We start from the raw sequence: 15,936 nt of genomic DNA on the forward strand, positions 1-15,936 counted from the left end.
TTGAGACAGGGACTCATTATGTAGTTTAGGCTGCCCTTGAGCTGTGTAGCCCGGGATGGCCTCAAACTTGCAGTGATCCTCCTGCCTCAGCCTCCCTAATGCTGCGATCACAGATGTGGCCCACCATGCCTGGTAGAAGATATTTTCTGACTCGAGTACCACTCACTGTTTCCTGAGAGAGTGTAACTAGCACCCCTTTTTTCCTTCTCCCTCACTGACAAGCACAGCCTCTACTCAGGTGGCATTGTGCCTACTGAAAGAATGTCATTTCTGGCCTCCCTCCTACTGTGAGTGGTCCAAGAGAACATTCTGGAAAAGGTCCTTCAGGTGGTCTGTTAGTAGAGGGCCCCACAGGCCTCATCTAATTTTTCTCTAGATGTAATCGGAACTGGTATCAAGCTCTGACACTGATACTAGAATGTAATTGAAGAATGGAACTGCTTGTTCAGTATGGAGCCAAGACAGGACTTACCAAATATGGTCCAATCTCCACATTTTTTATTTTATACGAGCTAAACACAACCCACTTTGGTGTTATACTTGGTCTTCTTGCTATGTACAGCTGTACCTAACTGTAATTTACACTTATGTTTCTCTTTGCCAATTCAAAATGGGGCTAGAACAGTGCATTGCTTTAACAAACCCATGCTGAGCACCTACTGTGGAGTGCCAGGCACTGCTCTGGGGGCTGGATATACAAGGGAATACAGTCTCTGCTTTCAGGAAATTAAATCTGGCCAAGAAAGAAAAACCTGTACAATGAGTTCCATGCCAGAATCAGAGGCCCAAGGGGATTGGTTGCTCAGGATACACTTAACCTCTGAGGGTAGGACAAAGTTAATATGGAAGAAGTTACTAAGTAAGAAAGAACATTTCGGAAGTGCCAGACACAAGAACCCACGCTGCACAGTGACAACTCTAAGAGAACAGGAATTGTTTCCCTAGGACACTGAGATCATCCAACCCAGTGATGGTGAACCTTTTAGAGCTTCCAATGGTAGCTTCCAGCCAGCACATCATCAATTCCCTGCCACTGATCTAACCTTGGCTACAGAAGCCAAGTTCACACCTTTCCCCCATCCCCGCATCCTCTAAGACCTACGTGGTGGGAAGTCATGGCACACGGTGCTGGGTAGTAGCTGCTGGATCTGTTGTGCACTTCCATAAGGAACTGAGTGGGAGATGTAGATTCCAAGGGCTTCAGGGTCACAAAGTTGAAAGGGGAAGAGGAGGGCATTAGCACAAAAAAACGCTCTCGCTCAGCAGAGCGCATGGCTGGGATGCGAAGGCTGGGTATCAGCGCTCCGTCCTGCTTCTCTCCTCCTGCTGTGTTCGGGAAGAAGTGCTGCAGGGAGGGTTTGCAATCCAAGGTATGGAGATGGAACTTGCCCCTACCATACGCATTAGAACTCCTATGATGAATTTAAGCCCCACAGTTTCTGAACATGAAAATACAAGTCCACAGTTTTTAATTTAAGGGCCATTTTATAAAATTAAAAATGTTCCCACGGGCAATGAATCAAGAAATTCAACCCCGCAAGAACGGTCTTGACTTATTGGCCTATTAAATCTCTTGACTCAGTAAGATGAAGGGCAAAAACAGGGTGGGGGAGACTTTATAATCCTCACTGTCTTATAAACAAGCAAAAATTAAACTGCCCGGAGAAGAGAATGGAAACTAATCTTTACTGATAGCTGTGGGTTATACTTTGGGCTTTTCCACATCTATTGCCTCTTAATCCTGCTTGTTTATAAAGCTTGTTGATTTTTACAGATCAATAAAATAAGGTTCACTGCTTCACTTAAAATCAATGATGGCTATTAAGTGACAAAAACAGGACTCAACCAGGGTGCTGTATAATTCCTACGTACCTGCTCTTTCTACTGGAACTCTGAATTGCATACTGGGTAGGCTCAGCACCAGCACCAAAACATTAGACAGCAATAACCAGTAAAGGGTCCAAAGACCCTCCTTTTCCTGTTTGGAAAAAGCAGCTCTTTGGCATTTAATAGCTGATTATTCACTCCACTGTAAAAGTTACAAAATATGTAGATCTGTTAATAAAGTATCTTTGTTTTTCACAGTAGTGCTTTTAGCAGCCTTGCTAAGATTGCTCACTTTCAGTTTAGTAAGAGGTTTAAAATTAGTGGGATAGTGGCAATTGCCATCTCCTTAGCCACTGCATATTCCAACAGCCCAACAACAAAGAAGAATCATTAACTCAAGAGGAATGTACTCTATTCCAGTCCCCTCCAGGGCGGTTCAGTAGTTAGTCTCACCCCAATGGATACTGAATACAGGAAAGAAACAAACAAGAAGTTTTTTTTTAAATCACATTTACTAGTTCACATAAATATCTGAAAACAAATACATCTGTCTTCCTTTCTGTATCACTGGCATAATTTATCACAGTTTTTAATAAACTACTGTAAATATCCATAAAAGGAAAATGAATTTTAAAACATGAAGAGTTAATAAATAGCCAAATAAGTCAATCATTCACAAGACGGTCTAAATTTGTTTTAAGATTAAGCCACTGATTTGCAACCTTTATTAAAATAAATTCACCTATAAAAACAAGGAAACTTATGGTCCAATCACCTTTTTTTTTTGATAGCAGTTTAGTTTTTACTTAAAAAGAAAAACTGCAAGACTTCAGCTTATGAACAAATAAAACATTCAGACTGAGTTTACACTTGTCAAATTCTATCAGCTCCAACAAATAAACAATGACTGCGTATCAATTCTGTTAGTCCCGTGTAAAGAATACACTTTCCATTTAAATGCTTTTAATCACGCTTCTGTAGGGCAAGGGTAGCTTCTAGTGAGAGCTGGAATATAGTCTGTTCTTGATGAAGACAACACTGGACAGATGTTGCCTGATGCCTGGATAGTGCTGAATGTGACAAAACCAGCGAGACACATTAAGATATTTCTCCTTTTCTTGGACTGTCAAGTCAACTATAAAGCGATGAAGTCCATAGTACAACAGGATATCTGCTAAGGTAAGGTTATATCCTGTGAGGTAGACTTTATCTTCAAGATATGAATTAAGATCCTTCAAGAGAGCGTGGGTGTTTTCCTTATTGGAGTGTCCGTCTACTCGAGTGACTCTGTATTCTAACCACTGCTGGACCATTGCTTTTTCTTCTGCAGTGCTTCCCAGCAAGTGTTCCTTGTTAGCTTGCTTGACTAAATGAGTTGCTATTGTTGTCAATCCTGTTAGACTTGGGCCATTGTTTGTCTGAAGAACTGGAATCTGTCGCTCGCCCTGAGCGCTGTACTTATTCCCCTTACTCAGCCCCAGGGACTTCTCCAGCAGCTTCAACTCCGCGGCCGCCGCCATCTTTCCGGTCTCAGCGCTTCGTTATCTTTTTGTTTGTTTGTTTGTTTTTTGAGCTAAGGTCTCACTATGTAGCTCAGGCCGGCCTTGAACTCACTGTGTAGTCCATGCTGGCCTCGAACTTGTGGCAGTCCTCCCGCCTCAGCCTCCCGAGCGCTGGCAGTACAGGCGTGCACCACCACGTCTGGCCTCCCTATCTTTATCTTTAGTTCTCAAATCTCCTTGTTTTGTTTTCCACTTTTTTACCATTCCTCAGCACTTCTCCCATGGGCAGCTATTTAATGTTTTCTTTTTACATGTAAATGATTTAGCAAAACATAATGCTATATTGTGTTTGCGCATTTAATTTACAAAGTGGTGTTGCTTTGTGAGCCTCACAGTATTTCTTGCTTTTAGCCATGCACCGTGTTTTTCAGATCCGTCCGTGCTTTGTGTCACGTGGCTCACTGGCTGCTTCTGACAGCTCTGCTCCACCCCGGGCTCTGCCACCTCTGTTCACGTCTCTGTTTCCTCAGCAGTGGGCTTTACACAGCTCCAACTCCGTTACTGTTACCAGCTGCTGGGGACTCCTTCTAGAGGTGGTTTCTAGGTTCTTTCTGTCCTGATCAAGGAACTGGTCAAGACAAGCGCAAAATGTGGTGAGGTTTTACATGTATTAAAGGTAGGAAAAGAAGCAGGTTTTACAGAGTGAGTTTAGGCCAAGTAAAAGAAGGGGAACGTATACTCTGCAGGATGATGGTGGATCACTGTGGAAGAACAGGGTGGCCAGCGGCTGAACCGAGACTGCTCCTCCCGCTCCCCAGGCTGGAGTCAGGTCAGGTCAGGGCATCCTACAAAAACTGCTCACATTCCCCAGAAGTCCACGTACAGTGCTGCAGGAGCTATTCTGGCAGTGTCCTGGGATTCTGCAATTAACAGCCCACCCCCACTTCTCCAGTCAGCCTGCCACGCACGAATCTCCCTTCTCACTGCCTTGAACAACACTGTAGCCTACAGGTCCTCTTCAGACCATCGAGAGGGATTCTCGGGAATATTTTTACCTAGAAACTTGTGGGTCAGTAGGAAGCATCCCACGTGCTTCCCTGAGCCTAAGCCTTCCTCGGAGGCTGAGCCAGTGGGTGTGTGTAGGTCCTTATACACCCTTGCCAGGTGTCTTCCAGTGTAATTTTTACTAATCTGACGGGTGTCAAATAACGTTTCATTGTTGTGTTAATTTCCCCTTCTCTGGCCACCAGAGAAGTTGGGGCATTTATTCACATGTACAGTAATAGTCTTTCGTGCTTCCTCTTCCGTGAATTAACTCTTTCTGTTCTTTGCACATTTTTCTGCTGCGTTCTTGTCTTCTTGTTGACTTGTAGCCTTTTTTCTTTCTGCTTTTTTTTTTTTTTTTTGGTTTTTCTCCGGTACCGGGAACCGAACTCATGACCTTGCACTTGCCAGGCAGGCGCTTTTGCCGCTGAGCTAATTCCCCAGCCCTCTTTCTGCTTTGTACACACGTTTCTTCTTGGTTTCAGGCATTACAGATAACACCTCCTGATCGCTCATTTCTCTGTTAATTTTGGCCATGGTGCTATTAATTTTGATGTAATCAAATTAAATACTTTCCTCATGGTTTATGCTTTAGGGAGTTTTCTTAAGACATTACCTATTCTCAAGTTGTAAATTTATATTAAACATTATTTTCTAATAACCTTATAATTTAATTTCCCCTTTCATACTGAGCTCTTTAATCCATCTGGAGCCCAGCCTCACGTATGGTTCTAGATAGGGATCCTGTTTATTTCTCCCTCGTTGTAAGCCAGTTTTCCCCACACCACCAAGAGATTCTGTTCCTCTCCTACTGATTTATGTACTATTTTTCTTTTAAAAATTCCTTTATAAAAATGGACCATCCCTCAGCTCTCTTTCTCTTTCATTTTATTTTCCTTCTTGTACCCATGCTATTTTGCGGGGGAGGGGTACTGGGGATCAAACTCAGCTATTTTTGATTACTATGAATTTGGATGCTTTCTGTCTGGGAGGGTGAGTACATTCAGTGATAATCTAACAAGGAGCTACAAGAAGAGATGTTTCTAGGGTCTCTGGCTAGCAGTCTTACCTGTCTTAACTTTGGTGTATCACAGGCCTCTATTAATATCTGCACCAACTTTGTTTATTTTTGCTTCTCTCATAGATTATAAAAAACTTAGAAACACTTTTTTAAAAGGAAATTCAAATTGTTCCTTATAGTCATAGCTTCAGGGACACAGTGACCCACACAGGTTATGGTTTAGGATCAAGACTGGGAGCTGTGGGTTTGCACTTAACCAAGGGCTTTTTACTCTGCATCCGGGACAAGCTGTGGTAGGAACAGAAAGTGGTACAGCGGGTAAGGCAGTGCTCTCCAGACGGGTTTCCTCTGTTGCTGTGGAAACGCCCAAAACTGGCCTTCGGGAAAGATTGGTCAATGGTTCCAAGTTACAGCTGAGTAAGACTAACAAGCTCTGGTGTGCTTGCACAGCGGGTGAGGTAGATAAGAATAATGCACTGTATTTTCAGAAAAGCTAGAAGAAAAGATTTTGAATGTTTTCACCACAAAAAGATACATTTTTGAGGAGATAGGTATGCTTACCCTGATTTAAACACTGCACTATATATGTGTGTATTCAAACATGACATAGTACCCCCAAATATGCACTATTTTAGGCACCAGTTACCTGCACACATATATGTAGCGAAGATTGGCATGTGGCTTTTACATGTGAGGAGAAAAGCACCCAGAAGTCAAGCAGAAATGGTTCTGTCACATGTTATTTCTGTGCAGCTCAGACTTCTAAAAAAACTACTTGTTACTTTTCCTCATCATTACCCATTAAATATACACTCAAGTTCCTTACCTCGAGCACAAGGCTTCAGAGGTGCCTGGTTTTTGTTTTTGTTTTTTGTCTTTTTGAGACAGGGTCATGCTACGGAGCTCAGGCTGGCCTTGAGCCCCCTTTGTAGCCCAGGCTGGTCTCAAACTCACAACAATCCTCCTGCCTCAGCCTCCAGAGCGCTGGTATTGCAGGCGTGCGCCACCACGCCCGCCCGGCAGGTTCCTGTTTTTTAGGCAGACTTTCCCTCGCCCCGTTCGGGGACCAGCACCGGCGGTGTTCCTCGTGCCCCCAGCAGGCGGCGTCCTCACCCCAGTCTGACGAGCGAGCGTTTCTCCCCGCAGGAACGACTCACGCGCCGGAGCAGGAAGCTCAGGAAGGACTTGGCGCTGCTGCAGCGGCTGGAGGCCCTCGGGGCGGAGAGGCTGCAGGCCCTGCGGGTGCGTGGGGCCCGGGAGGGAGGGCGCGGGTGTCCTGGGGGCGCTGCCTGCCCTGGCCCCGAGCCCGCCCGCCCTTCCGCTCGCGCCTCGGTGCGCTCTGCCTCCCCCATGCGCAGGGCAACGCAGGCACGGGCCGCGCCGGGCGGTGGTGTGTGCATGTGTGCACGAGTGTGAGTGTGTGTGAGTGCGTGCGTGTGAGTGTGTGTGTGCGCCTTCCCCCCTGACGTCTGTAGACCTGCCCGACGGGACGCGGAGGGCAGACGGCCTGCCTCTGAGCACCGCTGCGCCAGAGCTGTGAGGCGGGCGTCCGCCCCGTGCGGGAGGGGGCTGGGGAACCGCGTCCCACGCAGGTTTTCGGGCGAGTGGGGGCAGGGAAGGCGTCTCAGGGAGCCTCTCTCCTGTGGTTCCAGGTAGGCTGCGGGAACCACAGGCTGGACACCAAGCCGGAGAGCCTGCAGCAGACCGAGGGACAGCTAGAGGCCTTCCGTCGGCAGGGGCTGGATCAGCTGGAGGGCCCCGCAGACAGGGCCGGAGCCCTCAGCCTCTCCGAGGCGATAACACAGCTCAGCAGCCTGGTGGCTGAACTGGAGAGGACTGCCAGGGAGCTGGACCCCAGCACCCTGAAGGTGCGTATCCGAGGCAGCTCCCGCGCCCTGAGGTCCTCCCTGACTCGTAGCACCCTGCTTGCAGCACTCCTCTGGGAATTGTATGGGGAATTGTGCCCCTCGCGTGACCCAGGGTGACGTGTGGTTGGTGCCTAGGGCCACACAGTGCTGCTGCAGCAGGGTGGGGTGCAGAGGGGTCACTCCTCAGAGTGGCCTCACAGTGCGTTGGGAAGGAGATTTAGAGGTGGCAGGAACCTGATTATGATTCTCCTCTCTCTCCTAGCATGCCAGTGACCTACTGAGCAGGTATGCATCCTTCCTTCTCCCGTCCCATACGTGCAGACACCCGTGTGCCACAGACACGGGCAGTCCACACAGTACAGACCTGCATGTGGGCTCTGTCACTGTCAAGGAAATCGCCCGCCACACAGCCTGTGGAAGTGCCACAGAATATATGCGTATGTTTGAATTTATGAAGGATTTCTTTGTTTCTAGGAGTGCTCTACAGAACTTAGATAGACTCTCCTCTCTCCTTCCTCTACCTGGTCCAGCCTCCCATTAGGCGGGCCACCTCCCGAACGCATCCTTATTTGCTCAGCCCAACAACGGTGTCCCGACGCCTTACCATCCGACGCTTGTGCACGTCCTCCTTCCTGAGCCAGCCTCATGTTGTGGCTCCCACTGTGGAGGCCAGATCCATGCTCTGCAGGACCGTTTGCATGGCCTGCATCTGGCCTGTGAACTGATGGTTGCCCCCATCGCTGGCATCCTCACGTTAAAATAGAAGCACCCGGGCACGTGGATGGTTAGGCCGCCTCACCACAGGGAGCCCCGTGGGTGGGTTGGAGGAATCTCCCTTCCGAGCTCTAGTAGCATTTGTTGTCTGTACCACCCAACTCTCGCTTAGTCGTTGTTGTGGCAGACAGACTCAAGGGTGGCCCTCCAAATCCTCACTCTCAGTGTTCCGCCCTGCGTGCTGCGCCTGCCCTTCAGCGGGTGGGGTCTGACTTGCTTCCATCACTTCTGTGGGCTCCTTCTTGCTCACAGACTCACTCTGGAGCTGCTCCTTGCTGGCTCACTGGACAGCACCCCATGGGAGGTCTCCCGGCAGCCTGTAGGAACCAGAGCTGCCTCCACCCTCGCCATAGCAGTCAGGGGCCCACATGTCACAGCTGTAAGGAAATGGAGTCTGCTGACAACCTGAGTGGGACTGGAAGTAAGTTCTTTCCCAGCTGAGCCCTAGATGGGAGCCTGGTCCGGCTGCCATTGATCACAGCCTTGTGAAAGAGAAAGAGCAAGGGGAACTGTGCCCCAACTTTTTAATTGTGAGACAGTGACGGTGGGTTGTTTGGACGCTATAAACTTGTAATTTTTGTGGGAAAATTGGTAACTAATACAGCTGTGCACAGTTACTTGTGCCTGTCTCACTCCCTCAGGTGTGCACGGACAGCGCTCGTGTGCCCATGGTGTGAGACCACGCCCAGCTCACAGTTAGTGTTCAGGAAAACTTCAAATGGATGCGGCAAAGAGCTAATAAAAGCGTGAGGTCCCTGCCTGATCCTCCATGTTTAAAGGGCGTCATTAACTATCTTTTAGCCACGGTTTATCGAGCTCTTGCCGAGATAGTCAGTTCCATGCTAGGTACTGAGGAAATGAAGAAAATAATGTGACCACAGGAGTTGCCTTGTTGTGCTGCAAAATGGAAATTCAGTGTCAGACTGGAGTTTAAGCCTCCGTCCTGACTCCCAACAACTTTTGTAACACTGGACAAGCTCCTTCGCCTCTCTGAACATCAGTTCTACTCCCTTTTAGAAAAGGCTTGCGATTGTTTTAAGGATGAAATGTAAGAGTTGTACATTCGTAGTGCCTACTGCAGTGCCTAACACATCATAAATATTCACATGTAGTAATCTCACCTCTTTTTAAACATTGTATTTCCAGAGCTGCAGGTACGGGAGAGTATGTACACTAAATTCAGTTGTCAGAGGCTAAGTGCTCCAGGAATTCAAGGACAGATGCAGGTGACACTGGAAAAGTCAGAGCAGGTTTTGTGGGGGACGTGGGGAACAGAGAGGCAGGAGAGAGAGGTGAGAATATTCTAGGTCAGTGTGTTGGTTTGGGGGATACTTGCAAGGGGAACAATATAATACAGGACACATATAAGATTATTTATAATAATTACCCAAAGAATGATGTACAAGAGAGTGCAGGAAATCTGTCCACACACTACTAAGGAATCTAGGCAAGGCCTGGATCCTAGGGAAATGTCCGCATGAGTCTAGCTGAAGACCTAGAGCTCATAATAATGCCTCCCATGAGTCCAGCTGGAGGCCCAGAGCCCATAACAATATCTCATGCAGGCCTCTTTCACAGATCTGTGCTGGGAAGACCCAAAGGTCAGTAGTGGAATCCAGGAAGTCTGTGCCAGCAGGTTGAAGGATCTGTGCTAGCAGGCTGAGGGATCTGCACTCAAACTAGGAAGCAACGCACAAAGTAAGAACCAGAGCTCCCCTGAAAAATACCATAGCTATCCTCAGCAACAGTGAGGTCCGAAGCTCCTCCAGTGATCAGGAGTTCCCATCAGGAAAGCCAATGTGACAAGCTTCTCCAGGAGACTGAGCAATGCACCATTTTTCCATCTGGAGCCAGGAAACGATGCTCCGAGTGAGGACCAGAGCTTCCCCAAAATGAACCATAGCCATTCTCAGTGACAACAAGGTCCTGAGCTCCTCCTCCTCTGAGAACAGCTGAGTTCGTCAGGAAAGCCAGCATGTCAAGCTCCTCCAAGAGACCCAACAGCTCTTTACAGCTTCTCTCACCTTCCAGCAGCCTTACTTCTTCTCCAGTTCTGCCTCTTGTGCTGCTGGCAGCAATCCTCAGGTGGGCCTCCCACACCCAGCGCTACACTTACTCAGTTCAGCTGGGGGTTATAAATTGATCACCAGTTGTCATCCACCACAGTCAGAATAGCTACTTGAACGAAAGCACAGAGAAAGGAAAAAGCTGCAGCACAACTGTGAGGAGACTGAGGTTAGTCTGCGACGTCCAGGCACAGGGAGAAGTCAGACAGGTGCAATGATGGCGAGTCGGCAGGAGGGGAAGGAGAAAGAGCCTGGTACAAATGCTCAGGGAAACAAGAATGGTTACTTGGCAGGAAGCCTTCGATCTCAGAAAAACAAGACCCAGCTTGGGAGAACACTACAGCTGAGAAAAGAAGACCTGTGAAGGTGACAGCCAACAATCCCTGCACCCCTGGTGGGGTTAGTGTCACAAAGGACCTGTCCCCACGGTAATGGGAGGAGACGTGGGTCTCTGTACCTCGAGAGGCCAGTGACAGTGCAGGCTGGTGTCAGGTCCTCCACCCTCTTCTGACGTGGCCACTGACACCTCGGCCAGGGGAGGCAACTGGTCACAGACGGTGGCCAACTGCGTCTGTGAGGCAGCCTGTTGGGAAAGAACTTGACAAAGAAGGACAATGACAAGTAGCTGAAATCATCAGGCTCTGTGGTGACAAGGAGAGAGCAACCATGCTGAACACATGGCCAGTGCGGGGCCACAGTCCATGGCCTGTGCTGCTGATCCCAGTCCACTTTCCTGCTTGGCGTACGTACGTCACACGGTGGCTTGGTGGCCGTGAGCACAGGCTTGGAGCCGAACTGGATTCCAGTGCTTGGGCTGTGGCTCACTGCCGCTGATTAGGAGCCGTGCTTAACCTCCGCGCCTCAGTTCTTCTGTACATAGAACGGACTGTTAACAGCTGTACCTACCTCATAGGGTTGTTGTAAGGAGTTAAAATGTGAAATAGTACTTAGGTAGCAGGCGTGGTGACACACGACTGTAATCCCAGCCCTCGGCTGAGGCAGAAGGATCACAAGTGCAAGTCCAGGCTGGGCAACTTAGTGATTTATCAAAATGCTGTCTCAGAATAACAAATAAATAAAAAGGGCTGGGGATGTAGCTCCGTTCAGAGGGCCTGAGTTTAATCCCTCATGCTGGAGAAAATAATAATAATAAAAACCTTGCAGTGTTTGACCAAAGTGAGTTTTATGTGTGTTTGTTGTCAGCATTTGTAAGTCCCTAGTTCCTCTGGTGGGACTGGCGGTGTTCCCGCTTTCTGTGCCTCCTCTGCCACACCTCGCTGTGAGGCCCAAGAATTGTGTTTCCATGTTTCCACATCTGTGCTTACATAAACTTTCCTGTTGAGCCGACTGGAGTGGGGCTCCCTTCTCACAGAAACAGCTGCTGTAATGGAAGTTGTGAAAAAATTAGGTATGAGTGTGTGGAGTCACAGAAGCGTGTGGCACTGCTTCGGAGCCGAGAAGGTCTGCTGGGAGCACGGGGCCTCTGGATACACTTCCTGCCGCCCACAGTTCCCTGTCTTGGAGCCATGGTGAGGTAGGACCCACGCACTTCCTCCGGAATAAATCAGCTTCAAGTAAAATTACCCTGGGGAGGAGCAGGTACTGATAGGCCAACACGAGCCTTTCCGCTCAGTGGCAGTTGTATTTTTTTAAGTTTTAGGGTATTAGTCCGTGTGTGGAGCACATAATGTTTATACTCCTTGTGTGGGGTTGGTACGGGTGCATACCACATCCCAATTCCCTTTTTTCATCCCATCCTGTAAGAGATACAAATATCTTTAATTGGGACGTATTTCATTAATTACTCTAATAAGCCCAAATTCTCAGAATTAGCTGGGTCAGTAGCGGCTATAAAAGACTCACACCAGAGATAAGGTTCTGGAGTAAGAGATAATTGCTAAACAAGTTTTCTTCAGTTACAGTGCTGCAAGCCAAAGGCTCACAAAACACACACACACACACACACACACACACACACACACACACACAAACCAGAGGGAGGAAGGGCAAAAAGGAAGGAGTGGGGAGTAACAGGTGCAGGCTCAAGACAGCCTGAACCCGGGTCGCCAGCTGAGGGGGCTCCTGCGAGTGAGGGATGGACACGAACAGCTTCGCAACTGTGGGCGCCTGGCTCACTTGGGCCCTGCTCTTGCAAGAGCACAGATTTAAGCCTTGCTCTCGCTGCCCTGGAGTCATTTTTTGGGTCTGGACACTCCCCCTCCTTTTACTTCTCAGGGTAAGAAATATAAACTTTTTCTGGCCCAAGTCATGTGGGCCGCACTGCATCCACCACACCCACAGCGGTTAAGAGCTCTTTTTTTTTTTTTTTTTTTTTTTTTTGGTTTTTCTCCGGTACCGGGGGTTAAGAGCTCTTGTTGAATGCGGATGAGCTCCTAGCTGCACACGCAGTGCTGAGCAATTGACCCAAGCCCACTGGGCCTCCTGGTCTTTGCTCCAGGGTTGACGATGGGATCTGCCTTACGGTTACTGAGAGGTGGCTTGAGCTGCTAGACGCCTCCTGCAGCCCAGGTTCTTTACACATGAACCTCACAGTCCTGAGTGAGGAGCATGACAGTAATTCTGTCATAAAGGCACAGAAATGCAGCCTGCCGGACCCACATTTATGCTCTAGAATATTTCTGTTAATTATTAATCTTAATTTTATGAGTTTATTATACTAAACAATGAGTACTTAACAGGAAAAAAATCCAAAAATAGTTTTGAATTTTTAATATTTATTGCTTATAAAAAAGCATCAAAATTTTCAACATTGACTGTTTTTTGGTGCACAAAATATAAAAAAGAACAGCACAGGTAAATTCTTATATGAACGGCAATGAAAATATCAATAGCACTTTACAAAAAAAAAAATCTTTACTTCTGTCTTGGTTACTTTTTTCTTGTTGCTGGGACAAAACACTTGATGCCCAAAATTAAGGAAGGAAAGGTTTATTTAGCTCACAGTTTGTGGAGGTTTCATTCCATACTCGGCTGGCTCCAAGGCAGAGTGGCACATGGCAGAGGGCAAATGTTCATGGTGATGGAAGACAGCAAAGCAACAAGAGCAAAAAGGTGGAGGAGCAGATACAGCAAGCCTCTTGCTTTCCCTTATATTGTATGCAGGTGACCTGCTCCAGGGAGGGTGTAGCACTCACACCCATAATCCTGTTATTGGACCATGAATTAGTCATAAATGCTAGAAGCCTACCCCAGGTCTGCATGAGGCTTTGGGGGGACACCCAGACACAAACCATAACAGCTTCAATAATCATACTTAAGGCAGTCTGCACACATGACAATAGCTCGTTCTGTATACACATATCTCTTACACTGACAGCACATATGTTTTGCTTTCCTGGACTTTTTGTAGGACATACTTGACATCTTGCTGGTCTTGCTGTTTTGTCCTGAGATTCTTACTGTATTATACAGTGTGAGGTTAATAGGAACATAAAACATTAATAAAATAGATTATTAAATTCTTAATATGTATTGTACACTTAGAATGGACATCAACATTTTCATATCAGCTGTGTACTTGCTTATAAAACCTAAAAGATAACATCAGAAATAAATTCCTATATGAACTATAATGAAAATATCAGTAGAGCTCCACCACAAAAATAATCCTTGCTTAAACTGTCATACCCAAGGCAATCTTCACACACAGTAACTGCATGTTCCATGCACATATCTCACTTACACTGACAGCACATGTGCTTAGCTTTCCTTTCCTATGTGGCAGTCTTGTCACCTCTCTTCCTGTTCTGTCAGGAGCTTCCTACTACACTGTACAACATGCACTAAGCAGGGAAATAAGATAGCAATGAAATAAAATATCAAATATGTAATGAGTGCTTAGAATAGACGTTAACATTTTCACATTAGCCTCTTACTTGCTCACAAGCCTATAAGAAAACATCGAAAATAAACCTATGTGAACTGCAGTGTAAACACAAACAAAAGTCTACCACAGAAATGAGTTTTGCTTCAACAGTCACACCCAAAGCCGTCTCCACACATGACAAATTCATGTTCCATACACAAGTATCACTTACACTGATAGCACGTATGTTTTATTTTCCTCTCCTTTCTTGTAGGGCACGGTTGACATCATTTGCAACTTGTTGTCATAGTTTTCTTGTTGTCATAGTTGGTCTTTGTGATGCTGCACCTGCCTGTTCACCTGTCAGCTCACCAATGTGTTCTATAATTTTTTTGCATAGTTCCCTGGGGAAAAACATTTTATATTTCCTCTGCAGTAAATGATCCCTTGTGAGTTCCAGTCCTGATCCTCTAAGAAAATTTCTCTGTGAGATTTTTGCACTTGTTATTTTCTTTGAAAACTGTCAAACTATTTATGCCGCACAGGTTTAGGATCAAGTAGAACACAACCATTTGCCAGTGCTTTGTGTTTCAAGTTGATAAGTCACAAGGCAACCCCCCCCCCCACCGCAGGGGACGTAAGCTCTTTTATTAAGGAGTTAATAAAAACTCCTTCCTCTTCACCTGTTCCCCTCCAGTTCCCCTCGGCAAAAGCCAACCTCACCCTCATCCGCCTTGGCAGAACCAGACGTTCAACTCTTATGAACAACCCATCCCTCTCAGACTGTTCTGGCCCATAGACACCCTCCAGAAAGACAGCTTAAAAACCCCATGCTTTGCTCAGCTCAGGGATGTCCTAGTCCGCTGGGCACCCCACCATGTCACTCTCCCCTGCAATAAAGACTCCTCTCATGTCAGAGGTCTGGTCTGGTTCTGGGTGGGTCTTGCCTGATCATATCACAAGTGACATCACAGTTGCTGCATAACTCGCCAACAGCATCTACTCTGCCTTTGGTTTTGTTGTAGAAAGTTTCCATCTCAGGCTTCTGTTTTGTCAAGGTTTCCCTACTGATATTTCCATAATGATGAAATGTTGACATCAGCAGTACCAGTTTGTCTTTCTTTGTCGTATGTGAGACCAATGTTATCCCTTTCTGAAATCCAAAGATTGTACTATACAATTCTTTTTGAAATTGCAACATTCATTTGGAATTTCTGCTTTGTTCCTGCTTGCAGTTCCTGCACTGGTCAACTTGTGCTCTGTTAGCAAATGTAACATCCACTGGAAACTGGTGAACCAACAGTCGAATGTCACGTTCTGATTAGTTTGGGAGACGGGAGCATCAGGTCTGTTCACAGCATCATTCAGCTTATTACCATATGAATAAGGACCTGGTGGCTGAGTCCCAGGGTAAATGTCTAAATTGAAAGCATAGTAAGTCTTCCTATCTACAGGGGCATTAATTTTTATGCCATATTTTGACCCATCACTCTTCAATAAGTCTTACATTTCTGCAATAACCATGAGAAATCCCTGTTAAGTACAGCAGATCTTTGAATGCTTTCAGTCCAGCTAGTCAGATGTCATAATAAATACATTTTTGAATATGGCTATTTGTGCATACACAATGTTTTACTTGCATTTCAGCCTTTGTATGCTTCACAGCATCTCGTAGCATTTTGTCTGCTACAGTTTCCAACACTGAAGGCAATATTGGCATTCTATCCAATACATTTCACCCCTGCCAAGTTCCTCATTATATTTTGGGACTTAGTTCTAACATTGGATTGTTCCATTTGGTTGTGTGGCCATTTTGCAACATTTCAACTAGTCAAATACATACTCACACTGCTGTTTTCTTCATCATCTGAATCAAGGAGGTCTGTGTTCCCTGTGTCTGTATCAGTTGATTCTTGTTCCATTTCACTGTCACAGGAACTTTGGCTTCCATGCCAGTGTCAAAGTCATCATCATCATCATCATCCACCCACACCACTCTTCTGTTATG

The 15,936-nt window shown here is 46.6% G+C and overlaps 2 protein-coding genes across 2 annotated transcripts in view; one reads left to right on the top strand and one right to left on the bottom strand.

Annotated features, from left to right (window-relative positions):
- Trim40 (tripartite motif containing 40) overlaps window positions 1-9,360 on the top strand; it is an 18,512-nt gene extending 9,152 nt beyond the window's left edge. Inside the window, exons 2-6 of the mRNA XM_005414342.2 lie at window positions 6,541-6,636; window positions 7,047-7,262; window positions 7,525-7,547; window positions 8,289-8,457; window positions 8,678-9,360. Of these exons, the coding sequence (XP_005414399.1) occupies window positions 6,541-6,636; window positions 7,047-7,262; window positions 7,525-7,547; window positions 8,289-8,445 (492 nt within the window). The 3' untranslated portion in view covers window positions 8,446-8,457; window positions 8,678-9,360. The remainder of the gene's footprint in view (window positions 1-6,540; window positions 6,637-7,046; window positions 7,263-7,524; window positions 7,548-8,288; window positions 8,458-8,677) is intronic.
- LOC102012260 (eukaryotic translation elongation factor 1 epsilon-1) lies at window positions 2,321-3,358 on the bottom strand. The gene has a single exon (XM_005414299.1). The coding sequence runs from the start codon at window positions 3,345-3,347 to the stop codon at window positions 2,823-2,825; it is 525 nt and encodes a 174-aa protein (XP_005414356.1). The 5' UTR covers window positions 3,348-3,358; the 3' UTR covers window positions 2,321-2,822.
- Window positions 9,361-15,936: the final 6,576 nt, after the last annotated feature.

The sequence above is a fragment of the Chinchilla lanigera genome, unplaced genomic scaffold, assembly GCF_000276665.1.
Source record: "Chinchilla lanigera isolate Chin_1 unplaced genomic scaffold, ChiLan1.0 scaffold00182, whole genome shotgun sequence".
In the NCBI taxonomy this organism is placed as follows: domain Eukaryota; kingdom Metazoa; phylum Chordata; class Mammalia; order Rodentia; family Chinchillidae; genus Chinchilla; species Chinchilla lanigera.